The sequence below is a fragment of the Scyliorhinus torazame genome, chromosome 8 (assembly GCF_047496885.1).
Source record: "Scyliorhinus torazame isolate Kashiwa2021f chromosome 8, sScyTor2.1, whole genome shotgun sequence".
Lineage (NCBI taxonomy): Eukaryota > Metazoa > Chordata > Chondrichthyes > Carcharhiniformes > Scyliorhinidae > Scyliorhinus > Scyliorhinus torazame.
This window is the reverse complement of record NC_092714.1, coordinates 143,988,414-144,015,212: the sequence shown is the minus strand read 5'-3', so window position 1 is coordinate 144,015,212 and position 26,799 is coordinate 143,988,414. Positions and strand designations below refer to the sequence as shown.

Here is a 26,799-nt window from a genome sequence, read left to right as displayed (position 1 = left end):
ACAATACAGGCTCAGTGGTACAACTTTGAGGGGAGTACAGGAGCAAAGAGGCCTCAGGGTTCAAGCGCATAATTCTCTGAAGGTGGCCAGACAAGTTGAAACAGTTAAGAAGGCTTACAGCATCGTTGGGTTTATGAATAGAGACATAGAGTATAAAAACAAGGAAGCGATGCTCCACCTCTACAGATCATTGGTCAGACCATATTTGAATATTGTGTTCAGTTCTGGGCACCTTATTTCAGGAAGGCTGTTAAAGCCCTAGAGAGAGTGCAGAGGAGATTTACTAGAATGATGCCAGGAATGAGGAATTTTAGATACAAGGAAAGATTTGAGAAATTGGGCTTGCTTTTCCTTAGAGCAGAGAAGATGAAGAGGTGACCTTATTGAAGTGTTCAAAATTATGAACAATTTTGACAGAGTAAAGAAGGATATTCTGTTTCCACTAATTGGCAAGTCTGTTATTAGTCACTGACTTTCAAATTCAAATGGTTAGCAAGAGAGCATGAGTGAGAGGAGGAGAAACATCTTCACTCAGTTGTTGGGCTTTGGAATGCGCTGCCTGGGGGAGTGAGGTGGAGGAGGATTCCATTGGATGTTTCAAAAGAGAGCTGGATATGTATTTGAAAGTGATTAATTTAGAGGGCTTCGGAGACAGGGCAGAGAATGGGACTGGCTAGGAAGCTCTTTCTGGAGCCGGTGCAGACACGATGACCTCCTCCTGTGTTGTAAAATTCTCCTGATTCTACGAGCGGTCCAAAAATCCAGGATGCATAAAAGACGAAAATTGGAGGAGAATGGAAATCCCAGAAAGTTGTGGCGATGGCGGAGGTTGCAAAAAAAAAAGGAAGGTGCAAGGCTTTGGAGAGCTTTGAACATTCGGGTGAAGATTTTAAAGTGAAGGCATTGTCAGAGTAGGAGCCAATGTTGGTTGGCAAGCACAAGGGTGAATGGGACTTGGTGCAGTACAGGCAGCAAATACTGGATGAACTGAAGTTTGTTAAAGGTGGGAGGCTGATCAGGGAAACATTTGACTACTTGTGTCTTCCCCAAGCAAATGATACACAGACAACACATGAGAGGAGAGGGCTAATCAACTACCCTGGTCATATTCTATCGGCGGAATTCTCTGGGTTTGATGGCGGTCGGGCATGGGGAATCTAGGGGGAGTGGAGAAATTGAAAACCCAAGGGCGGCACGGTGGTGCAGTGATTAGCACTGCTGCCTCCCGGCGCCGAGGACCCAGGTTTGATCCCAGCCCCAGGTCATTGTCGTGTGGAGTTTGCACATTCTCCCCGTGTCTGCATGAGTCTCACCCCCACAACACACAGATGTGTAGGGTGGATTGACCATGCTAAATTGGCCCTTAATTGGAAAATTAGAAAAAAGAGAAGTCGGAAACTTGTCGGTGTAAAATGACGTTGTGACTCTCCCAATGGGCGGGTTAATGGCAGCTCAATCATCCCACTGGCAGGTGGAGCACATGCCATTTGCATTCTTTTTTTTTTTTTTATAAATGTTTTATTGAAAATTTTTTCCCAAACAACAATTTTTCCCCTCTTACAAAGCAAACGCAACAATAACAATACAGAAATTTTAAACAATACACAAGTAACAAAACCCCTTTATCTTTGACCTAAACTAAACCCCCCCTCCCCCCCCCCCCCCTCCCCCTGGGTTGCTGCTGCTGGTCATCTGTCTTCCCTCTAACGTTCCCCTAGGTAGTCGAGAAATGGCTGCCACTGCCTGGTGAACCCTTGAGCCGATCCTCTCAGGGCAAACTTTATCTGCTCCAATTTAATGAACCCCGCCATATCATTTACCCAGGCCTCCAGTCCGGGGGGTTTCGCCTCCTTCCACATGAGTAGGATCCTGCGCCGGGCTACTAGGGACGCAAAGGCCACAACGTCGGCCTCTTTCGCCTCCTGCACTCCCGGCTCTTCCGCAACTCCAAATAGAGCTAACCCCCAGCCTGGTTTGACCCGGGCCTTCACCACCCGCGAAATCACTCCCGTCACTCCCTTCCAATACCCTTCCAGTGCCGGGCATGCCCAAAACATATGTGCGTGGTTTGCCGGGCTCCCGCCACACCTCCCACATTTGTCCTCCACTCCAAAGAACCTGCTCAATCTTGCTCCCGTTATGTGTGCTCTATGTAGCACCTTAAATTGAATCAGGCTAAGCCTGGCGCATGAGGAAGAGGAATTTACCCTGCTTAGGGCATCAGCCCACATACCCTCCTCTATCTCCTCCCCTAGTTCTTCTTCCCACTTTCCTTTTAGTTCGCCCACCGACTCCTCCCCCTCTTCCCTCATCTCTCGGTAAATCTCTGACACCTTGCCCTCTCCGACCCACACCCCTGAAAGCACCCTGTCCTGTATCCCCTGTGTCGGGAGCAATGGAAATTCCCTCACCTGTTGTCTAGTAAATGCCCTCACCTGCATATATCTCAAGAAATTTCCCCGGGGCAACTTATACTTTTCCTCCAATGCTCCCAAGCTCGCAAAAGTCCCATCTATAAATAAATCTCCCACCCTCCTAATTCCCAACTGGAACCAGCTCTGAAATCCTCCATCCATTCTTCCTGGGGCGAACCTATGGTTGTTCCTGATTGGGGACCCCACCAGGGCTCCCCGCACCCCTCTCTGTCGCCTCCACTGTCCCCAGATATTCAATGTTGCCGCCACCACCGGGTTCGTGGTAAACTTTTTAGGTGAGATCGGTAGCGGCGCCGTCACCAGTGCCTCTAAACTCGTCCCTTTACAGGACTTTCTCTCCAGTCTTTCCCACGCCGCTCCCTCACCCTCCATCATCCATTTACGTATCATTGCCACATTGGCGGCCCAATAGTAATCGCCCAAGTTCGGTAGTGCCAATCCTCCTCTGTCCCTACTACGCTGAAGGAACCCCCTCCTTACTCTCGGAACTTTCCCTGCCCACACGAAGCTCGTGATGCTCCTGTCTATTTTATTAAAAAAGGTCTTAGTGATTAGTATAGGGAGACATTGAAATACAAATAAGAACCTCGGGAGGACCATCATCTTAATTGCTTGCACCCTGCCCGCCAGCGATAGAGGCTGCATGTCCCACCTCTTGAAGTCCTCCTCCATTTGTTCTACCAACCGTGTCAGATTAAGTCTGTGCAAGGTTCCCCAGCTCCTAGCGATCTGAATCCCCAGGTATCGGAAGTTTCTTTCCACTTTCCTTAGAGGCAAGCCTTCTATCTCTCTACTCTGGTCCCCTGGATGTATCACAAATAAGCCATTTGCATTCTATTGCATCTCATGAATGCTAAAATAACTGCCCGCCAGTGTCCCATCAGGCCTTCCAATCTTGTCATGCCAACAGGAAATCAAGTTAACGTCAAACTTGATTGATAAAGAGTGACGTGCACAAAGCAGTCCTCAGCTCGCCAGAGGCTTTGAGATGAGTGCAATAAAGCCTTTCTGCCATAGTACTGTGCTGTCCTGATGCACTATACACCACTCTGTAGGATAGACCTGTTCCTGCCTCCATCTCCAAGCCGTGCTGGTCTTCATGGACAGCACCATGCTGCTGGACCCTTGGACATTCCTGTGTCACCGTCTCAGTTCAGTATTGTGCCTGGGGTCGGTCTCCTTCCCTCCTGGTGCCACACATCAATGTCTACCTGGACAGCACTGTGCTGCGGGACCCATGCCGTTAACTTAACAAAGGTCCAAAGTTCGACCAGGGGTGGAGAGCGAGGTGAGATGGGGTCAGAGGGAGTTGTGGCCAAGCAAAGACAAAGGGGACGATGTGGAAGGAAGGCTGTGAAAGGAGGGTTACCAAGTGAGAGCTCATAATGACAGGCAAAAGGACAAAGGAGGGGGATGAAGAAGATGAACAGTGGAAAGCCGAGGGAAGGGGAGCTAGACCCAAAAAACCTGCATGAAAAGCTCACAGACAATAGGGTCAAAGGGATATTATAGAATCCCTACAATGCAGAAGGAGGCCATTCGGCCCATCGGGTCTGCACCGACCCACCAAAAGAGTACCTTACCTAGGCCCACACCCTCACCCTATCCCCACCTAAGGGACAATTTATCATGGCCAATCCACCTAACCTGCACATCTTTAGACTGTGGGAGGAAACCGGAGCGCCCGGAGGAAACCCACGCAGACATGGAGAGAAAGTGCAAACTCCACACAGACAGACAACCAAGGCTGGAATTGAACCTCGGTCCCTAGAGCTGTGAGGTAGCCGTGCTAACCACTGTGTCACAGTGTCGCATATCACATCATTTACAGCAGGGGAATGCATAAAGTCTCCAGCCAGATACGGTGGGTAGAGGTCCAAGTGGGGCATGGGCACCTTTCCGTTGATGGGCTTGTGGGTGATGGGAAGGGGGGGGCGATATTACGGAGGAACAGACCTCTTGAGGCTGCTAGCCTTTTCCCTTTGGGTTGTTGACATCATGCGTGGTCTGGTGAAGACAGGTGGGCTGGAGAGAGTGCTATGAGTATGCTGAACTGGTGTTTAAATATGGCGCCTTCAAACCCATCAGCTGAGAGTGCTGGACGAATCAGCTGCTGGCCCACCAGGAGATTCGATGGGGAACTCACATGCGCTTAATTAATTAGGGTTCCACTGCAGGATCCTACCATTCTGGCTGGCGGTGGTGATACCCGCCACCATACTTTGTCTCAAAATGGGAGAATTCTGCCCTGTGAGTGGGTCAAGTCCTTCTAAAGACATTGCCCCTTTCCTGGAAAAGGGAATGGGAGCGATTTAATTTTAAATGGTCTAAAACTGATGGTCCAACTTTCAATACACTGTGACAGCTGGTGATGGTTCCATGGTGAAAATACTGCTTTCCAAGTGGTCTCCATCAAATCACTTGCTCAACTGTTGGCTGTACTGCTGATAACAATGATTCAATTTCTAGTTCAAAGTGAACTCCAGAAATAACTATTACCAAAACTTTTAGAAATTGTTAATACTAAATGTGCAATCTCTAATGTATTCATGATCATTGCAGCAGTCCTTTGTTTTTTGTTGTGTAGCAGACGATGAACAGACAGCATTCATTAGCCACTTTTGATTACCGTGAGCTATTAAAAGGCAACTAGGTAGTGTGGAGCTTTTCTCTAAAGGACATTAGTTGGGTGGGTACAATAATCATGTAGTTTTCATGGCTTTTTCTGGGTGCTGTCCAATAAATATCCAGATTCTTTCAAACTCTTGCCATGGTGTGATTTGAACTCTCAACCTCTGGGTTGCTAGTCCACTACCATGAAAGCTGTCATAGTCCCCGAGGAGCATAGGCTGCTCACCCTTTTTTGAGAGAGAGCTGACTGGTGGTGACTTAATCTGAGGGTCACCACACCTCAGGCAAGGGGCAAGGTTGAGAAGGTATCCTCAGCTGGTACGGGGAATTGAACTTGTGCTATTGACATCTCTCTGCATCATAAGCCAACTGAGCTTTGAGCTAACCAACACCCCCCCCCCCCCCCCCCACCCCCCCCACCCCCACCCCACCATCCGCGACCAGACTATTCAACCACTGAACCCCTAGGTTACTATGTGCATAATTAAACTGTCCATAATACTGTTGTATTTCCAACAGCTGCCAATTGAGGACCTTTGCAGCCTGGCATCGCGATCCATCACTGTTCCTCTTACTGCTGCAATTCCTCAATCTACTGAGGATATTCTTCTCAAAGGCTTCACTGCTTTGGACATGGAAAATGAGAAAATCGAAACAGCTCAGCAGGTACTCTAGAACTGACACAATTATAGTCAGGAGATGAAAGAATTAACTTTGAATAATTGCCTTTTGTTTGAACAGAATGGAAGGGAAGTCCTAAAATTGGTGCATTAAACAAGGGCGCATAATTTTAAAAGGATTGTTTCACGGAAGGTGTTCAATGTCAAATCGCTCCATACTCAGTTTTATAGATACCCACTGATTCTCTTTCATATGCGTTCCTGTGGAAACACCTTTGGTTATATTTCTGGAATTCTCTGACCTAGATTTCCTATTTTAAATAAATGGGTTACCAGGAGCGTTGAAATAACCCTTACAGAGAATCTAGATCTATCCTCATTTATTTAAATCAGTAAGTTGATTTGATGAAGCATTATTTGAAAAGTCTCTTGCCACATAAACCTCTGTTTGGCACAAAAAAGTAGCAGAAACAGTTTTGCTCCATACGCTGAGGCCAGTTGACATATGTCCGAGCCCAGTTAGTATCTATGACATGTCGAGTTGGATGCCTACTGTCTTGTGTGATGATGGCACTGACCTGTACCAGCAATGTAGGAGCCACACTTAGAAATGTCCAAGAGAGCTTGAGTAGGTAGACTAGCTATTGCCTATAACACTTTATTAACTTAAAACGGCTGGGAAGAGGGATGGTCTCAGTGGCTAGAGAAAAGATTGTGGTAGTGACCAAAGACTAGGGCTCTAGTCATCTCCGTATTTAATTGGAGGAAATTTCTGCTTGCCTAGGCAAATTATAGTTGGTAGAGGGGTCAGGAGAGGTGATAGTGAGGGAGAGCTGGGTGTCAACAGCATACTCGTGGTTCGCTGGCCACATTGGGATAGAACATAGAACATACAGTGCAGAAGGAGGCCATTCGGCCCATAGAGTCTGCACCGACCCACTTAAGCCCTCACTTCCACCCTATCCCCGTAACCTTTTTGGACACTAAGGGCAATTTAGTATGGCCAATCCACCTAACCTGCACGTCTTTGGACTGTGGGAGGAAACCGGAGCACCCGGAGGAAACCCACGCAGACACGGGGAGAACGTGCAGACTCCGCACAGACACTGACCCAGCAGGGAATCGAACCTGGGACCCTGGCGCTGTGAAGACACAGTGCTAACCACTTGTGCTACCGTGTTGATAGAAAGAAGCCAGCAAGCCCTTTGTGCTACATGAGCTGGTCGGCACTGAATTCAAGCCTACACATCAGTCCATGTCACGCTTTCCTTCCTGTTAACCCCAGTTTACAATGTCATAGAAACTTATGGAACAGAAGAAGGCCACTGGACCCATTGTGTGTTAGCTCTCTGAAGACATTATTTACTTAGATTTCCAACTAGATCATTTGTGGAAGACATACCTAATCACTCCAGTAGCTGAATGAACAAACTTGTTTTTCCTCTTTCCCACAGTTCTATTCCTGGTTCTCCAAGATACAGACCCAGATGGATCAAGACGAAGGATTGAAATACAGGTATATATTTCCTCTTCCTAGCCATTGCCTCATTGGGCCGTGTACTGGCTGTGTATAAGCATTGACCACGGTGATTTCCTCTTTGTCTTTTCATGAAGAAGCAATTCCCTTCAGATCCCTCCCACCCTGCTCAGTAATAGTTCACTGCGGCCATTGAGAGATTAGGAACTCACTGGTGCAGCATCCTGGGACTCCGCACTGTGTTCTGACTATGTTGTGTAATCTGTAATGCTTTTTCATCGCAAGTCTGAGTGGGCTTTATGGGCTTAAATGATTAAGTTATTCAATAACATGAGTTAAACAACAGTATCACAGCAAAATAGGAACTTCGTGTAAAAGTAACATTGCTTTGTCAGCCTGAATTAAGTGACTGAATTATAGGGAATGGACCTCACTGTATACATTACAGAAGTTAGAAAGCAGGAAAAGGTTTTCTGGCTGGAGAATTAAATTATGGTTTTTAATTGCAGATTGTGTCAGGAGCTTAAAAGTGAGCACTCCTTTTTAAAAAAATTTAGAGTACCCAATTCAATTTTTCCCCAACTGAGGGGTAATTTAGTGTGACCAAATCACCTACCCTGCACATCATTGGGTTGTGGGGCTGACTCCCACGCAGACACAGGGAGAATGTGCAAACTCCACATGGACAGTGACCCAGGGTTGGGTTCGAACCTGGGTCCTGGGCGCCGCGAGGCAGCTGTGCTAACCACTGTGCCTCCGTGCTCCCCGTGAGCATTCCTTTTAAACACTTAACAAAGGCCAATATGAACCGATTGCTGTGTATACTGGTTTGGGTTATGTTCTTGTATCCTGGGATCTTGGGTTGGAATGCAAATCTCTTTTCTCTCTCTGGTAAGACTTCGAAGTAAAGCTTAGAAGTCGGGCAGTACGTCCATGGTTCCTGGTTCTCGTGAATGCACAAGCACAGATGCTTGCGATCTGCTACTAATTATTTTTGTATAAAACATTTTATTGAGGTATTTGTGATTTTGTAACAATAACAGAAGAAAACAATGTACATACAAATAAACATAGTGCAAAGGCCATCTTCCTCCCTCACAGGTCCCACCTTTCTTACACACTAATCTAAACTAAACTAACCCCCCCCCCCCCTAAAGAAGTCGACGAACGCCTGCCACCTCCAGACGAACTCTGACATCGACCTTCTCAGGGCGAACTTGATTTTCTCCAGACCGAGAAAGCTAGCCATGTCAGTGAGCCAGGTCTCTGGCTTCCGGGGCTTTGAGTCCCTCCCAGTTAATAGTATCCGTCTCCGGGCTACCAGGGAGGCAAAGGCCAGAACATCTGCCTCTTTCTCCTCTTGGATTCCCGGACCTTCCGACACTCTGAAAATTGCCAACACTGGACTCGGTGCCACCCTTGTTTTTACCACCGTGGACATGACATCTGCAAACCCCTGCCAGAATCCCCTAAGCTTTGGGTATGCCCAGAACATGTGAACATGGTTTGCTGGTCCTCCCGCACACCTTGCACGCCTGTCTTCTATCCCAAAGAACCTGCTCATCCGGGCCACTGTCATATGTGCCCGGTGAATGGCCTTATATTGTATCAGGCTGAGCCTGGCACATGATGTGGACGCGTTGACTCTACTCAATGCATCTGCCCAGAGACCATCCTCTATCTCTCCTCCTAACCCCTTTTCCCATTTGTGCTTCAGCTCCTCGGTCTGCGTTTCCTCTGACCCCATGAGTTCTTTATAGATGTCCGCAACCCTCCCCTCTCCCACCCATACTCTGGAAACTACCCTGTCCTGTATCCCCCTTGGTGGTCAGAGCGGGAAGGTTAAGACCTGCCTGCGTAGGAAGTCCCGCGCCTTCATGTACTTAAACTCATTCCCTGCCGTCAATTCAAATTTCTCCTCCAACTCCCTCAGTCTGGGAAAGCTCCCCTCTATGAACAGATCTCCCATCCACTCGATCCCTGCTCTTTGCCATTTCCGAAACCCTCCATCTAGCCTCCCCGGGGCAAACCGATGATTATTGCAGATTGGAGACCAAACCTATGCTCCCTCTGCTCCCACATGTTTCCTCCATTGCCCCCAAACTCTCAGGGCCCACCACCACCACCACCACCAACTTCCTAATCATGGCTATATTTGCCGCCCAATAGTAATTGCTAAAGTTCGGCAGGGTCAACCTGCCCTCCCCCCTGGCTACGCTCCAGCATCCCCTTTTTTACTCGCAGGGTCTTGCCCGCCCATACAAAGCCAGAGATCACCTTGTTTACCCGTTTAAAAAAGGCCCGATGAATAAAGATGGGGAGGCACTGAAAAGCAAACAGGAATCTCTGGAGGACCGTCATTTTCACCATCTGTACCCTCCCAGACAGTGATAGCGGGAGCATGTCCCATCGTCGGAAGTCTTCCTTCATTTAGCTTATGTAGCCGTTCCCATTCCCGTGCCACCTGGATGCCTAGATACCAAAAGCTTCCCCCTACCACCCTAAATGGCAACTCCCCCAGTCGCCTCTCCTGCGCCCTTGCCTGGATTGCGAATATCTCACTTTTCCCCATGTTCAATTTATAACCCGAAAACCGGCCAAATTACCCCAGAATCCTCATAATTTCTCCCATCCCCTCTAGTGCGTCAGAAACATATTGGAGCAGATCATCTGCGTATAGCAAGACTGTGTTCCACCCCTCCCCGAACCAGCCCCATCCAGTCTCTTGAGGCTCTCAGCGCAATTGCCAGCGGCTCTGTGGCCAGCGCAAACAGCAGTGGGGAGAGGGGGCATCCCTGCCTTTTCCCCCGGTGCAGCCAAAAATAGCCCGATGTCAACCTGTTCGTCCGTACACTCGCCACAGGTGCCTGATACAGCAGCCTAACCCAGTCAATGAAGCCCCATCCAAACCCAGATTGCCCCAGCACCTCCCACAGATAGGTCCATTCCACCTGGTCAAAGGCCTTCTCTGCGTCCATTGCGACCACTACCTCAATATCCCTACCCTCTGGGGCATCATAATCACATTCAGCAGTCTTCTAACGTTGGCTGCCAACTGCCTGCCCTTAACAAATCCCGTCTGGTCCTCCCCAATCACATCCGGATCGCAGTCTTCTATCCTTGAGGACAAGATTTTGCCAACAGTTTGGCGTCAACATTTAGTCAGGAGATCAGCCTGTAGGACCCGCATAGCTCCGGGTCCTTCTCCCGCTTCAAGATCAGTGAGATTGTGGCCTGTGACATCGTCGGGGGAAGCCCCCCTCTCTCTCCCTTGCCTCATTAAATGTCCTTATCAGCAGTGACCCCAGCATCCCAGAGAATGTTTCATAGAACTCCACTGGGTATCCGTCCGGCCCCAGGGCTTTACTCGACAGCATGGCCGTCAGCCCTTCTGCTATCTCTTCCACCCCGATCGGGGCCCCCAGGCCTTCTACCAACCCTTCCTCCACCTTCCGGAACCTCAGCCCCCTGAAAAATGGCCTCATCCCCTCCAGCCCGGCTGGGGGTTCCGACTCGTATAGCTTGCTATAAAACTCCTTGAATGCCCTGTTAACCCCTGCTGAATCCCCGACCAAGTTCCGGTCTCTGTCCTTCACTTTCCCAATCTCCCTGGCTGCCTCCCTCTTTCTGAGCTGCTGCGCAAGCATTCTACTAGACTTCTGTCCATACTCGTATATCGGCCCCTCGCCTTCCTCAGCTGCTCCATCGCCTTCCCTGTAGTTAGCAAGCCAAACTCCGCCTGTAGCCTCCGCCGTTCCCTTAAAGGCCCTGCCTCTGGGGTCTCCGCATAGCTCCTGTCGACCTGAAGTATTTCCCCTATCAGTCGATCCGTCTCTGTTCTATCCACTTTCTCCCTCTGGGTCGGTATCAAAATCAGCTTCCCTCTGACCACCGCCTTCAACGCCTCCCAGACCATTGCTGCCGAGACTTCCCCCGTGTCATTAACTTCCGGATAGTTCTGGATGCATTTTCTCACCCGCCCGCACACCACCTTATCCATTAACAGTCCGACATCCAATCTCCAATGCGGGCGCTGGCCACACTCCTTGCTCACCTGTAAGTCCACCCAGGACGGGGCATGGTCCGAGACTGTGATCGCTGAGTACTCAAGTGTCCACTACCCCTGTCAGTAAAGCATTGTTCAAGATGAAAAAGCCGATCCGGTAGTACACTTCATGTACGTGTGAGTAGAAAGAGAACTCCCCCGTGACCAACCTGTGCGAGTCCAGGTCCGGGATCTTCCCCAACATCCTCCTTATAAACTCCACATCATCCCAGTTTGGCGCGTAGACATTCACGAGTACACCGGCAGCCCTTCAAGCTTCCCACTAACCATGATGTACCGACCTCCCACACCTGCAGCTATTCTTCCTGCCTCGAATGACACTCAAGATCGCGACCCCTCTAGTCATAGAGTTCAGCCCCGAATGAAATACCTGTCCGACCCATCCCTTCCTTAGTCTAGTCTGATCGATTACCCTAAGATGCGTCTCCTGTAACATTGCCACGTCCGCCTTCAATCGCCTCAAGTGTGCGAACAATCGTGCCCTCTTAACCGGCCCATTCAGCCCTTTAACGTTCCACGTAATCAGCCTGGTCAGGGGGCTTCTCGCATCACCCCCCTCTGCCGATCAGCCATCACCTTTCTTAGGCCAGTCTCCAGCTCGCACCCCACACACCCGCAGGGAGCCTCGGTCCCCTACCTCCCTTTTGTCCCCCAGTAACAGTCTCTCCCGGTCAGCAGAGCAATTCCCCCACCCCCCCCCCCTCCCCCACCCCGTAGCAGCACAGTAAAAACAGCCCCCTTCAACAAGCATAACATCTGCTCCCCCCTCAGTGCGCTTCTGTGAGCCAGCCTGCCCAGCTAGCTTGGTAGCCCCAGCCCATGGCGCCAAACATTTTCCCACCTATTGTCTCCTCCTCCCCCCCCCCCCCCCCCCCCCCCCCCCGGGCTCGGATACACATACGCAAGAGAAAACATTCCCAGTCCAGTTAACCGAAAGAAACAAAAAGAAAAGAGAAACCCTACGTCGAAAACTCACACCTCCATCTCCCGCCAGTACAAACTATAACTTACAAAAATACGCGGTGCTCCGGGATCGATACCGAAGGCATTACAAATATAGTGCAAAAACAAAATTTTTTTTAACGTTAACACTGCAGCAAAGTTCAAACACCTCAGTCCCCTGCCAGCCCTTTCCTTCTGGCAAAATCCATCGCTTCCTCGGGCGACTCAAAATAGAAGTGTTGCTCCTCATAGGTGACCCAAAGACGGGCCGGTACAGCAGTCTAAACTTCACCTTCTTCTTGAAAAGGATCGACTTTACTTGGTTGAATCCAGCTCTTCTCCTGGCTACGTCCGCGCTCAGGTCTTGGTAAATGCGCAGGATGCTATTCTCCCACTTACAGCTCCGTGTCTGCTTGGCCCACCATACAATACGCTCCTTATCCAGGTACCTGTGCAACTCACCACCGTCGCCCGGGGGGTGGGTGGTGGGGGGGACGCGGCTTCTTCGCCAGTGTTCTGTGCGCCCTGTCCACCTCCAGGGGCCGGGTGAATGTCCCATCCCCCATTAGCTTCTCGAGCATACCCGCTATACATGCCCCAGCATCCGCGCCTTCGGACCCCTCCGGGAGACCAACGATCCTCATGTTTTGCCGGCGGGCCCTATTCTCTAGATCCTCCACCTTCTCCTGGAGCCTTTTCTGCTGGTCTCTCAGCTTCCCCATCTCAACCTCCATTGTTGTTTGGTGTTCCTCGTGCTCGATCAGTGCCTTCTCCACTTTCTGGATCGCCCGATCTTGAGCGTCCAATCTCTGTTCCAGCCGAGCAATCGATTCCCTAATCGGGTCCAAGCATTCCTCTTTCTGCTTGGCCAAGCCCTCTTGAATAAGCTTCATCAACTGCTCCGTCTACCGCTGGGTAGCCGAGCCAGAACTCCGCTCGTCCGCCATGCTTTTTCCCGCTGCAGCTTCAACCCAGGCCTTCTCTGTTTGCCTATCTCTTCCTTTGCGAGCACTCCTGGTCCGCCTATCCATGCACTGGTGTGGGACTCTTCCTCACGGTCGCGTCCACTATCAATTTTTCAAGTATAATCCGAGAAAAAAATCAGGGAAAGGTCCAAAGGTCCGTCCCGAGCGGGAGCTACCAGATGTGCGACCTACTCCTCCTTGGTCGCCACCGGAAGTCGTGATCTGCTAGTAATTGATTGTCTCAGAATGGGCACAAGGGGAGTTGGTGTGGGAATGGAAATACCGCATTGATGAATTAAGGGTTACCCTGCTTATGATGAGGCATGTTATTGGGAGAATAGAAGGAATATATCAGACCTCATGAAACTGCTTTCTGGGGAAATATCTCTTCTCCAGCTCTGATATCCTTCATCTTGAGCTCAAAGCTTGTCCATATTTGGCCGAGAAATGAAAGTGTGCGCTGAGTAGAAGGAACTAACGTGCAGAAGATGTGTTGTCTGTGGGCTGGGGCCATCAAACCGACCCTTCTCTTGTGGGTAGGTTCTGTATTTCACAGGTTCACTTTCCTGTATTATTAGTTGGGTATTGCTGCCTCAAATACTTTAGTCACACTGCAGATTATGTAGGTTAGAGTGTAACCTGTTTTTTGCTCTTTCTTTTTAGAGAAATGAGGGATTATCTGTATGGTTTCCAGGAGCAGTGCGATGCAATACTGAATGATGTCAATACAGCCTTACTACACTTGGAGTCTTTACAGAAGCAATACCTTTTTGTATCCACCAAGACAGGCACACTACATGAGGCTTGTGAGCAACTCCTACGGGAACAGGTAGGAAATCTACGTTGGGGCATAGCTATTAAAGAGTTTGTTGTGTGAAGTAATTAAATGTTTTTTTTGCGTGTATGGGATGCATATTTGTAACATGTTACTGGGGTGTTTTATTGTAACGTCAGGTGCTCCGAAGTTAGACAATCGAGGTTAGAAACAATTGATATTTTTGATGGAATGGAAGAAAGAGAGAGGACTTGTACTTAAGATGTGGAGAAGAACACATTTAAGAGTAACAGCATGAGAGAAAAGCGAATACCTTTTGCTAAATTCTTTGGCTTATCGGCCATTGTTTGCTTTCTGCCTCCATCCTCTGTATTTGTAACTTGTTTTTTTTTTCAGGGCTCAGTTGTGATGTAGCATGAGGCGATATGCCTCTTTGTTAACATTAGCTAACAGGACATTGTAGATAAAGAGGGGAAAATGCTTTGTATTCCAGCTGACTTCTTCCTCTAATATTAGTGAACAAAGGAAAAAGATGTCCCACATCCCTTCACTTAGAGGATTGAGTCAATGCAGAACCTTTTTGGAAAGAAGTTGCGACTATTTTCCCAGGGATAAGATTTTGTTTATACGTTGACTAAAACACAAAAATTCTACAGTGGCCATCCTATCAGTGGCAGGATGGTCCTATTAGCACTTGCTTATTGGCTTATCTTGTTTCAGGTTTGTGAGATTATAGGTTTGTAGAGACTTCTCTTTAGTGCTTTATCTCATGGGTGGGTAATGTTTGACTCAACACCGAGGATCTGTTAGTATTGGCAACTTGGGATATGTGCATGCTAATGTAATTGCTCCTTTAGATTTTGCTTGTAATTCTGAAACTCCATTGTATGCACTTAACATGGTCTACAAAGCTTGATGTAGCTTTGTAGGTGACGATTGGACTTCGGTGGTCGGCACTTTTTCATATAGGAAAGTAGAGTTTTGTCGCTGAAAATAATTAACTATACATGGGTAGTTTAAATTCTGCTCTAATATATATATTTTTTCTCCTGACAGTCCGAGCTGGTTGACCTCGCTGAGAGTATTCAGCAGAAGCTTTCATATTTCAATGAATTAGAAAACATAAACACGGTATGTGTCGCTGATGCACGATGTTTTAAGTTTCATTTGTGAAGAGTGTTCTGTACTGTCAAATCCTTCTTGAAGTTAAACTTGTGAAAACATTACCTGATGCTCAAAATCTTATTGTCTGCTGGTTTCCAATTGTCAGATCTATTTACTGGTTGATGCACAGAGATCCAGTACTGATCGACACTTTCCGGGGTGAGCACTAGAATTGCCAACTCTTTTTCCTCCTTGAAACTCTGCTTCGTGCAGTGCTGAACCTTTAACTAATTTTATGACATAAGGACACAGTAACTTAGTTATTATAATGCTGGACTAGCCACCCAGGGGTCGTGAGATGAAATTTCAACATGAATTCAGCCAATCCTCTTTCTGTGGACTAGAAAGAAAATAAGAATGACAATTGAGAGCTGCTGGATTGTTGGAAACTGATTCATTAACGTTCCAGAGAGAGGAATCTTCTCTTTCCCGCTTTTCTCCCTAGGCTCCACCAAGCTCATCTGCTCTACATATGGCTCCTGTTCCACCCTACCTGGTTGACTTTTAGTAGGGGCGACTCCGCATAGGTGATGAGTACTGCTTTACCAGTGTCAACCTACATCCCCAAAAACAAATTAAAAGCTCTCCCAAGCATCCAGTAATAATGTCTGATTTTATAAACTCTTCGTATCAATGCAGGTGCTATGCAATGGGACAGAGCGTTGGGCAGACAGAACCAGAACTATTGCTGTGGTCATGGGGATGGCAAAGCAGCATATTCTCTGATTCATTGCCAGTGACATAACTGTAGATCTGCCATCAATAATGGAAGTCCTATACGTAGCACACACTTGGAAACATACAAACATGAGTAAGTCCCTTGAGCCTCTTGTAGCATTATATTAGATCATGGCTGATCTGCACCGTGTATCTCACAGCTTTTCTGTAACCTAACAAAATCCACTGATCTCTGTTTTGCAATTTTCAATTGATGCAGATTTCGCACCCTGCTACATGAGATTTAGAATTATTGTAAGTTTCACTTCGTTCCCAACACATTTTGTGTATCAATCAGTGCCTGTGTAAAGAAAATGTTCAAAACTGGGGATTTGTCAAAGTACAAATGTATGGATCAGTACACATTTGCTACATAATATAGGCAATGGGAGTTGACCACTTAATCCTTTTAGTAGGAGAGTGTTCTAATTTGAAGCTAGTCCTATGTCCATCCATTCAAACCTTAATGTACTTGCAACTGGAGTAGAAATGGCATCCTGACATACTTTGCTCTCATCCTAGAAACTGAATTCACCCATGTTATCTGTGAACAGTGAAGGATTTATACCGACGCTGGCCAAGTTAGATGACTGTATAACCTATGTGTCATCACATGTAAGTAATTTTATTGGAGCTACAGTTTTATTTGCACTATTAGTAGGCTGAATTTAGCTACAATCCACAGTCCCTGCTTTTGATTATTTGATAGGGTGGTTTAACAAATATTGTGGATTTAACGAATATTATAGTTTTAACATGTATTGTAGATCATATACTTTCTCATTGTGTATAGCGAGCAGTGAGAGCATACATTTTAATATCATTCAATTAACCCTGTGAAAACATAGCCAATTGCATCACAGGCAGACCATTTTGTCCTTTGCACCAAGAGCCCTACAGTGGCGTTCGGTATTTTAGTAATGGTCTCGGGAATATCGCCGGGTCTGTGACGGTCTGGGGATATTGCTGGGTCTGTGACGGTCTGGGGATATTGCCGGGTCTGTATCGGTCTGGGGTTTATTGCTGGGTCTGTGTTGGTCTGGGGTTTATTGCCGGGTCTGCGTTGGTCTTGAGGATATTGCCGGGTCTGTGTCGGTCTGGGGGATATTGCCTGGTCTGTGTCGGTCTGGGGTTTATTGCCGGGTCTGTGTCGGTCTGGGGGATATTGCCGGGTCTGTGTCGGTCTGGGGTTTATTGCCGGGTCTGTGTCGGTCTGGGGGATATTGCCGGGTCTGTGTCGGTCTTGAGGATATTTCCGGGTCTGTGTCGGTCTGGGGGATATTGCCGGGTCTGTGTCGGTCTGGGGGATATTGCCGGGTCTGTGTCGGTCTGGGGTTTATTGCTGGGTCTGTGTCGGTGTGGCGGATATTATTAGGTCTGTGTCGGTCTGGGGTTTATTGCCGGGTCTGTGTCTGTCTGGGGTTTATTGCCGGGTCTGTTGGCCTGGGGGATATTGCCGGGTCTGTGTCGGTCTGGGGGATATTATTAGGTCTGTGTCGGTCTGGGGTTTATTGCCGGGTCTGTGTCGGTCTGGGGTTTATTGCCGGGTCTGTTGGCCTGGGGGATATTGCCGGGTCTGTGTCGGTCTGGGGGATATTATTAGGTCTGTGTCGGTCTGGGGTTTATTGCCGGGTCTGTGTCGGTCTGGGGGATATTGCGGGTCTGTTGGCCTGGGGGATATTGCCAGGTCTGTGTCGGTCTGGAGGATATTATTAGGTCTGTGTCGGTCTGGGGTTTATTGTCGGGTCTGTGTCGGTCTGGGGTTTATTGCCAGGTCTGTGTCGGTCTGGGGGATATTATTAGGTCTGTGTCGGTCTGCGGTTTATTGCCGGGTCTGTGTCGGTCTGGGGGATATTGCCGGGTCTGTGTCGGTCTGGGGGATATTGCCGGGTCTGTGTCGGTCTGGGGGATATTGCCGGGTCTGTGTCGGTCTGGGGGATATTGCCGGGTCTGTGTCGGTCTGGGGGATATTGCCGGGTCTGTGTCGGTCTTGGGGATATTGCCGGGTCTGTGTCGGTCTGGGGGATATCGCCTGGTCTGTGTCGGTCTGGGGGATATTGCCGGGTCTGTGTCGGTCTGGGGGATATTGCCGGATCTGTGTCAGTCTGGGGGATATCGCCGGGTCTGTGTCAGTCTGGGGATATCGCCGGGTCTGTGCCGGTCTGGGGGATATTGCCGGGTCTGTGTCGGTCTGGGGGATATTGCCAGGTCAGTGTCGATCTGGGGGATATTGCCGGGCCTGCGTTGGTCTTGGGGATATTGCCGGATCTGTGTCAGTCTGGGGGATATCGCCGGGTCTGCGTTGGTCTTGGGGATATCGCCGGGTCTGTGCCGGTCTGGGGGATATTGCCGGGTCTGTGTCGGTCTGGGGGATATTGCCAGGTCAGTGTCGATCTGGGGGATATTGCCGGGCCTGCGTTGGTCTTGGGGATATTGCCGGGTCTGTGTCGGTCTGGGGGATATTGCCGGGTCTGTGTCGTTCTGGGGTATATTGCCGGGTCTGTGTCGGTTTGGGGGATATTATTGGGTCTGCATTGGTCTTGAGGATATTGCCGGGTCTGTGTCGGTCTGGAGGGTTTTGCCGGGTCTGTATCGGTCTGGGGAATATTGCCGGCTCTGTGTCGGCCTGGGGGAATATTGCCGGGTCTGTGTCGGTCTGGGGGATATTGCCGGGTCTGTGTCGGTTTGAGGAATATTATTGGGTCTGCGTTGGTCTTGAGGATATTGCCGGGTCTGTGTCGGCCTCGGGGGATATTGCCGGGTCTGTGTCGGCCTGGGGGGATATTGCCGGGTCTGTGTCAGTCTGGGGGATATTGCCGGGTCTGTGTCGGTCCCGGGGATATTGCCGGATCTGTGTCGGTCTGGGGGATATTGCCGGGTCTGGGGGATATTGCCGGGTCTGGGGGATATTGCCGGGTCTGTGTCGGTTTGGGGGGATGTTGCCAGGTCTGTGTCGGTCTTGGGGATATCGCCAGGTCTGCGTTGGTCTTGGGGATATTGCCGGGTCTGTGTCGGTCTGGGAGATATCGCCAAGTCTGAGTCGGTCTGGGGGATATCGCCGGGTCCGTGTCGGTCTGGGGTTTATTGCTGGGTCTGTGTCAGTCTGGGGGATATTGCTGGGTCAGTGTCGGTCTTAGGGATATTGCTGGGTCTGTATCGGTCTGGGGTTTATTGCCAGGTCTGTGTCGGTCTGGGGGATATTGCTGGGTCTGTATCTGTCTGGGGTTTATTGCCAGGTCTGTGTCGGTCTGGGGATATCGCCAGGTCTGTGTCGGTCTGGGGGATATTGCCGGGTCTGTGTCGGTCTTGGGGATATTGCCGGGTCTGTATCGGTCTGGGGTTTATTGACGGGTCTGTGTCGGTCTGGGGGATATTGCCGGGTCTGTATCGGTCTGGGGTTTATTGCCGGGTCTGTGTCGGTCTGGGGGATATTTCAGGGTCTGTGTTGGTCTGGGGGATATTGCCGGGTCTGCGTTGGTCTTGGGGATATCGCCGAGTCTGTGCCGGTCTGGTGGATATCGCCGTGTCTGTGTCGGTCTGGGGGATATATCAGGGTCTGTGTCGGTCTGGGGGATATTGCCGGGTCTGCGTTGGTCTTGGGGATATCGCCGGGCCTGTGCCGGTCTGGTGGATATTGCCGGGTCTGTGTCGGTCTGGGGGATATTGCCGGGTCTGTGTCGGTCTGGGGGATATTGTGGGTCTGTGTCGGTCAGGGGGATATTGCCGGGTCTGTCGGTCTGGGGGATATTGCCGGGTCTGTCGGTCTGGGGGATATTGCCGGGTCAGTGTCGATCTGGGGGATATTGCCGGGTCTGTGTCGTTCTGGGGTTTATTGCCGGGTCTGTGTCGGTTTGGGGGATATTATTGGGTCTGCGTTGGTCTTGAGGATATTGCCGGGTCTGTGTCGGTCTGGGGGGTTTAGCCGGGTCTGTGTCGGCCTGGGGGATATTGCCGGGTTGGTGTCGGTCTGGGGGATATTGCCGGGTCTGTGTCGGTCTGGGGGATATTGCCGGGTCTGTCGGTTTGGGGGATATTGCCGGGTCTGTGTCGGTTTGGGGGATATTGCCGGGTCTGTGTGGGTCTGGGGGATATTGCCGGGTCTGTGTCGGTCTGGGGGATATTGCCGGGTCTGTGTCGGTCTGGGGGATATTGCCGGGTCTGTGTCGGTCTGGGGGATATTGCTGGGTCTGCGTCGGTCTGGGGGATATTGCCGGGTCTGTGTCGGTCTGGGGGATATTGCCTGGTCTGTGTCGGTCTGGGGGAAATTGCCGTGTCTGTGTTGGTTTGGGGGATATTGCCGGCTCTGTGTCGGTCTGGGGGATATTGCTGGGTCTGTGTCGGTCTTGAGGATATTTCCGGGTCTGTGTTGGTCTGGGGGATATTGCCGGGTCTGTGTCGGTCTGGGGGATATCGCCGGGTCTGTGTCGGTCTGGGGGATATTGCCGGGTCTGTGTCGGTCTGGTGGATATTGCCGGGTCTGTGTCGGTCTGGGGGATATTGCCGGGTCTGCGTCGGTCTGGGGGATATTGCCGGGTCTGTGTCGGTCTGGGGGATATTGCCGGGTCTGCGTCGGTCTGGGGGATATTGCCGGGTCTGTGTCGGTCTGGGGGATATTGCCGGGTCTGTGTCGGTCTGGGGGATATTGCCGTGTCTGTGTTGGTTTGGGGGATATTGCCGGCTCTGTGTCGGTCTGGGGGATATTGCTGGGTCTGTGTTGGTCTTGAGGATATTTCCGGGTCTGTGTTTGTCTGGGGGATATTGCCGGGTCTGCGTCGGTCTGGGGGATATCGCCGGGTCTGTGTCGGTCTGGGGGATATTGCCGGGTCTGTGTCGGTCTGGGGGATATTGCCGGGTCTGTGTCGGTCTGGGGGATATTGCTGGGTCTGTGTCGGTCTGGGGGATATTGCCGGGTCTGTGTCGGTCTGGGGGATATTGCCGGGTCTGTGTCGGTCTGGGGGATATTGCCGGGTCTGTGTCGGTCTGGGGGATATTGCCGGGTCTGTGTCGGTCTGGGGGATATTGCCGGGTCTGTGTCGGTCTGGGGGATATTGCCGGGTCTGTGTCGGTCTGGGGGATATTGCCGGGTCTGGGGGATATTGCTGGGTCTGTGTCGGTTTGGGGGATATTATTGGGTTTAATTCAGTCTGAGGTTTCTGCTGGCACTGTGTTGGCCTGGACACTGTAACAATACAGCTCTAGAAACTTTGCTGAAATGCTTATTTATGACATGAAGAGGTTTATTTTTTACTTGCTTTGTTTACAGCCTGGCTTTCGAGATTATCCTGTATATTTAGCAAAGTTTAAGCAATGCCTCTCCAAAGCTATGCACCTTATGAAGACTTACACTGTGAATACACTTCAGAACCTCTCAACTCAGTTGAATAAAAGGGTAAGAGTATTAGTATCATAGATACATTAACTTGGTTTCATGTGATGCTTTAAAATACAAATATTGCAGTGATATTTTGTATAGCAGTGTTTCATCGAAAAAGTTGTGTTATCAAGCATTCATCTGATTTCAATGAGAACTTTATTATCTATATACTTAGTGGAGATACCCGATTCGGCTGTCTGTCCCACTCTAACTAAAGACTTGGGAGGCTCGGGGAGAGGAATCTTTTCTATCAATATGTAGATCCTCGCACCACTCTAGTCTGACTGTAAAGATATTTAATTCAGTCCATCATCTTTCCCTCTGCTCCTGATTTGAGGGGCGTGTCTTTTCTGTAAACAGTAGGAATTGATCAACTGATCACGGAATTCCAAAGTTACTGAAACTGTTCCGGCCTTGTAAAATTCTTTTTTATTCCTTCACGCCATATGGGCATTGCTGGTTAGACCAGCATTTATTGCCCATCTCTAACTGCCCTTGAGAATATGGTGATGGTAAGTTGCTGCTTTTAACTGCTGCAGTCCATGTGGTGTAGGTGCAACCACAGTGCTGTTCGGGAAGGATTTCCAGGATTTTGACCCAGCAACAGTGAAGGAACGGTGATATATTTCCAAGTCAGGATGGTGAGTGGCTTGGAGGGGAATTTCCAGGTTATGGCATTTCCATGTGTCTGCTACCCTTGACCTTCTAGATGGTAGCGGTCGTGGGTTTGGAAGGTTCTGAGGCGCCTTCGAGAGTTCCTGCAGTGCACCCTGTAGATGGTGCACACTGCTGCTACTGTGCGCCGGTGGTGGGTGGAGTGAATGTTAGTGGAAGGGGGAGCAATCAAGCGGGCTGTTTTGTCCTCGACGGTGTCGAGCTACTTGAGTGTTGTTGGAGCTGCACTCATCCAGGCAAGTGGAGAGTATTCCATCTCACTCCTGACTTGTGCGTTGTGGATGGTGGGCAGGCTTTGGGGAATCAGGAGTTCAGTTACTCGCCGCAAGATTGCAAATTCTGACTTGCTCTTCTAGCCACTGTTTTTATATGGCTAGTCCAGTTAGTTTCTGGTCAGTGGTAAATGTGAAGCTATGTGACAAATTGGAAATAAGGGGCACCACCTAAAGTAAGGAGACAACCCAAATAGTACCATGAGTGAATCCTAAAATAACAAACTTCTATATAGCACCTTGCACTACCTCAAGACATCAGAAAACTCTTGACAGTCAATCAAATATTCTGAAGTGGTGCTCTTGTTGGAAGTACGGAATCTATGCAACCAGTTTTCTTACAGCGCAGATAAATGTGGCCATATAATCTGTTTTTAGTGATGTTGTTTGAGAGACGTGAAATGTGGCCAGAACCAAATCAAGGTGTATATTTTAAGTTAATATTAAAATTAAATTTCAAATTATGTTTTCTGACAGGACCCCTCAGTTATATCGAACACCGATAACGCTTTTACATTGTTCTATGTAAAGTTCAGAGCTGCAGCTCCTAAAGTGAGGGTAAGTATTGGACCTGTGGATTTTATATACCCCCGAAGTGGATGGGGAAAAGTACACGCATTATTGGCAATCGCGGTCATCGTGCTTTCACCTAACTTGCTAGAAAAGCCACTATCTGTTCACTAGTTCATCAAAATTAGACGAGTGGAGAAAGGTAGCAATCACCAACCAGCAATTCATTCAAACCTAGATAGGTAGAGAAAGGTACCCCTAGGAGCTTGCTTCCCACGCCGTTCCAACCTATGTTACCGGTCAGATCCCAGAAATGTGAGAACCATGTAGAGAGATTGGGAGGCAGCATACAATAAAGTGAGGAGACAAAAGGAAACAATTGTGTAAATTTTCAGAGAGAGTGCAGAAAACAGACCGAAATCACAATGAGCAAAATGTGGGAAAAGCTAAGCCGAGAAAGAAAATATCAAGAAATAGAAAACCACAGAGTGAGACAGAAAGATTGAGAGAGTAGGGAGCAGCGATCTGACATTACAGGAAGATGTGGACAGTTTCTTCTGTACACAGCACTGTGGAATATGTGTGTGACATAGTGCAACACTGTTAACGGACAGCAGCCTGTGACACACTCGCCTCGACAGCCAATATGCGGGGTATCCAGGACTCTCCATGCTGCCAGTCCACGCCGGGGCATCTTGTGACCCATCAGACTGGACATCTTTGAACTCGCTGTACAGACAGGACATCCAGTGGTGCAGATGTGAACAGTGGATATAATCATAGTAAATTGATTCATAGAGAATCCCACAAATGATAATAACTGTTGCATGTTTTGGGTGATATTTTTTGGTAACTGATGGTATTTATACTTGCCATTTAAACGTGTCAAATGTGCCATCTTGTTTTGCAGTCTTTAATTGAACAGGTAGAGCAAAGGACTGAAAAAAGTTCTGAGTAAGTATGTTCTCCATGCACGAATGTTCAGTGAATGTTGAGCTAGAGAATGTAATTTGCAGTGTTCTCGTCAGACTTCAATACTATCATGTCAAACTTTACTGGATCATCACTTCTTAAAGGAGTTCATCACCAATGAAGTGTTGGTTTAGAAAAAAATATGCACTTTAAAAAAAAATTATTATAAATTGAGTGCCCAATTCTTTTTTTTATCCCAATTAAGGGGCAATTTAGTGTGGCCAATTCACCTACCCTGCACATTTTTTTGATTGTGTGAGTGAGACCCACGCAGACAAGGGGAGAATGTGCAAACTCCACACGGACAGTGACCCAGGGCCAGGATCGATGGGTCCTCGGCGCAATGAGGCGGCAATGCTAACACTGCGCCACCGTGCTGCTCAAATAGGTACTCCCACAGTGCTGTTACAGAGGGAGTTCCAGGATTTTGACTCATTGATGATGAAGGAATAGTGATTGTATTTCCAAGTTAGGATTCTGGGTGGGTTGGAGGAAAGCGTGAACTTGACGGAGTCCCCATGCACTTGCTGCTCTTGTCCTTTTCAGCAGTATAGTTCACTGCTTTGTCAGATGCTGTCAAAGAAGTGTTGGCGAGTTGCCGCAGTGCATCTTATAGATGGTACATATAGCAACTATCGTGGTGGACATCTTATAGATGGTACATATAGCAACTATCGTGGTGGAGGGAGTGAATGTTGAAGATAGTGGATGGTGCGTCAAACAATCAAACTGCTTTGTTCTGGATGGTGTCAAGCCTTTTCAGTACAGGCAAGTGTGGTTCCAGCACACTCCTGACACTTGCTTTTAAGATGATAGGAAGGCTCTTGGGGGGGGGTGGGCGTAGTCAGGTGGTGAGTCATTTGCTGTAGAATTCTCAGCCTGTGTCCTGCCCTGTAGCCACAGTATTTTTATGCTTCATGCAGTTAAGTTTCTGGTCAATATTGTTCGTGGGGGGGGGGGAAACAGTTGAATCTGGGACTTCCTAATTCATTATGGCTCAGGGCCAGCCAGGACTTGTTGCATGAGGACATGACCACTTGTTATCTGAGGAACTGTGAATGGAACTGGACATTGGAATCATCAATGAACATGTGAGGAGAAAGAGATTAGTAAAGAGAAATGTAGGCCCCCTACAGCTAGAAACAGGGGAAGGCATAAAAGGGACAAAGAGATGGCTGAGCAATTGAATATATACTTTGGTTCTGTCTTCACAAAAGAGGACACAAATCAGATACAGAAATGTTGGAGAATGAAAGGTTTGGTGAGAGGGAAGAACTGAGGGAGATCAATATTAGTAGAGAAATGGTGCTGGGAAAATTGATGGGATTGAAGGCGGATAAATCCCCAGGGCCTGAGAATCTGCATCCCAGAGTGCTTAAGGAGGAGGCTCTGGAAATAGTGGATGCATTGGTGGTCATCTTCCAGGATTCTATAGACTCTGGAACTGTCCCTGCAAATTGGAGGGTAGCTCACATCACTACGATATTCATAAAGGGAAGTGGAGAGAAAGCAGGGAATTATAGACCAGTAAGCCTAACATCGGTAGTGGGGAAAATTCTTGAATCCATTAAGAAGGTCTTCATAGCGGAACATTTAGAAAGCAGTGGCAGGATCAGTCCGAGTCAGCATAGATTTATGAAGTGAAAATCATGCTTGACAGATCTGTTGGAATTCTTTGAACGTGTAACCAGTACAGTTGACAAGGATTGGATTGGATTTGTTTATTGTCACATGTACCAAGGTACAGTGAAAAGTATTTTCCTGCGAGCAGCTCAACAGATCATTAAGTACATGAAAAGAAAAGGAAATAAAAGAAAATATATAATAGGGCAACACAAGGTACACAATGTAACTAGATAATACCGGCTTCAGGTGTCAATGTGGACTTTTAGAAGGTGTTTGACAAAGTCCTGCATAAGAGATTATTGTGCAAATTTAAAGCGCGTGGGATTGGGGGAAATGTATTGAGGTGGATAGGAAACAAAGAGTAGGAATTAATGGGTCCTTTTCAAATTGGCAGGCACTAACTAGTGGGGTGCCACAAGGATCGGTGCTGGGACCCCAGCTATTCACAAATATATATTAATGATTTGGATGAGGGAACAAAATGTAACATCTCAAAGATCCTGCTCGCAGCGACTGTGATTCAAAATTATATGGGCTGGTTTAGCACAGGGCTAAATCGCTGGCTTTTAAAGCAGACCAAGGCAGGCCAGCAGCACGGTTCAATTCCTGTACCAGCCTCTCCGAACAGGCGCCGGAATGTGGCGACGAGGGGCTTTTCACAGTAACTTCATTTGAAGCCTACTAGTGACAATAAGCGATTTTCATTTCATTTTTCATTTTATTTGCAGATGATACCAAGTTAGGTGGTATGGGTGAATTGTGACGAGGATGCAGGGATCCTACAGCATGATCTGGACAGGTTGGGCGAGTGGGCAAATCAATGGCAGATGCAGTATAATTTAGAGAAGTGTGAGGCTATTCACTTTGTAAGCAAAAACAGGAAGGCAGATTACTACCTGAATGGTTGTAAATTGGGAGAGGGGAGTGTGCAGTGGGACCTCGGTGTCCTTGTGCACCATTCGCTGAAGGTAAGCATGCAGGTGCAGCAGGCGGTAAAGAAGGCTAATGGTATGTTGGTCTTCATTGCGAGAGGTTTCGAGTATAGAAGCAGGGATGTGTTGCTACAATTGGTGAGGCCACACTTGGAGTATTGTGTGCAGTTTTTGTCTCCTTCTCTGAGGAAGGATGTTCTTGCTCTCGAGGGGGTACAGCGAAGGTTTACCAGACTGATTCCAGGGATGACAGGACTGTCATATGAGGAGAGATTGACTAGGTTGGGATTGTTCTCACTGGAGTTTAGAAGAATGAGGGGGGATCTCATAGAGACTTATAAAATTCCAACAGGACTAGACAGGATGGATGCAGGGAAGATGTTCCCAATGGTGGGTGTGTCCAGAACCAGGGGTCACAGCCTGAGGATTCAGGGTAAACCATTTTGGACAGAGATAAGGAGACACTTCTTCACTCAAAGAGTGGTGAGCTTGTGGAATTCATTACCACAGGAAGTAGTTGATGCTAAATCATTGACTATATTCAAGAGGCGACTGGATATGGCACTGGGGAGAATGGGATCAAAGGCTATGGGGAGAAAGCAGGATTAGGCTATTGAGTTGGATGATCAGCAATGATCGTGATGAA

General features: G+C 48.6%; 1 protein-coding gene across 1 annotated transcript in view; it reads left to right on the top strand.

Annotated features, from left to right (window-relative positions):
* LOC140428166 (conserved oligomeric Golgi complex subunit 3-like) overlaps positions 1–26,799 on the top strand; it is an 82,425-nt gene that overhangs the window by 12,985 nt on the left and 42,641 nt on the right. Inside the window, exons 2-9 of the mRNA XM_072514316.1 lie at positions 5,586–5,732; positions 7,141–7,202; positions 13,800–13,965; positions 14,968–15,042; positions 16,315–16,407; positions 21,056–21,181; positions 22,591–22,671; positions 23,534–23,577. Coding sequence (XP_072370417.1) covers positions 5,586–5,732; positions 7,141–7,202; positions 13,800–13,965; positions 14,968–15,042; positions 16,315–16,407; positions 21,056–21,181; positions 22,591–22,671; positions 23,534–23,577 — 794 coding nt within the window. The remainder of the gene's footprint in view (positions 1–5,585; positions 5,733–7,140; positions 7,203–13,799; positions 13,966–14,967; positions 15,043–16,314; positions 16,408–21,055; positions 21,182–22,590; positions 22,672–23,533; positions 23,578–26,799) is intronic.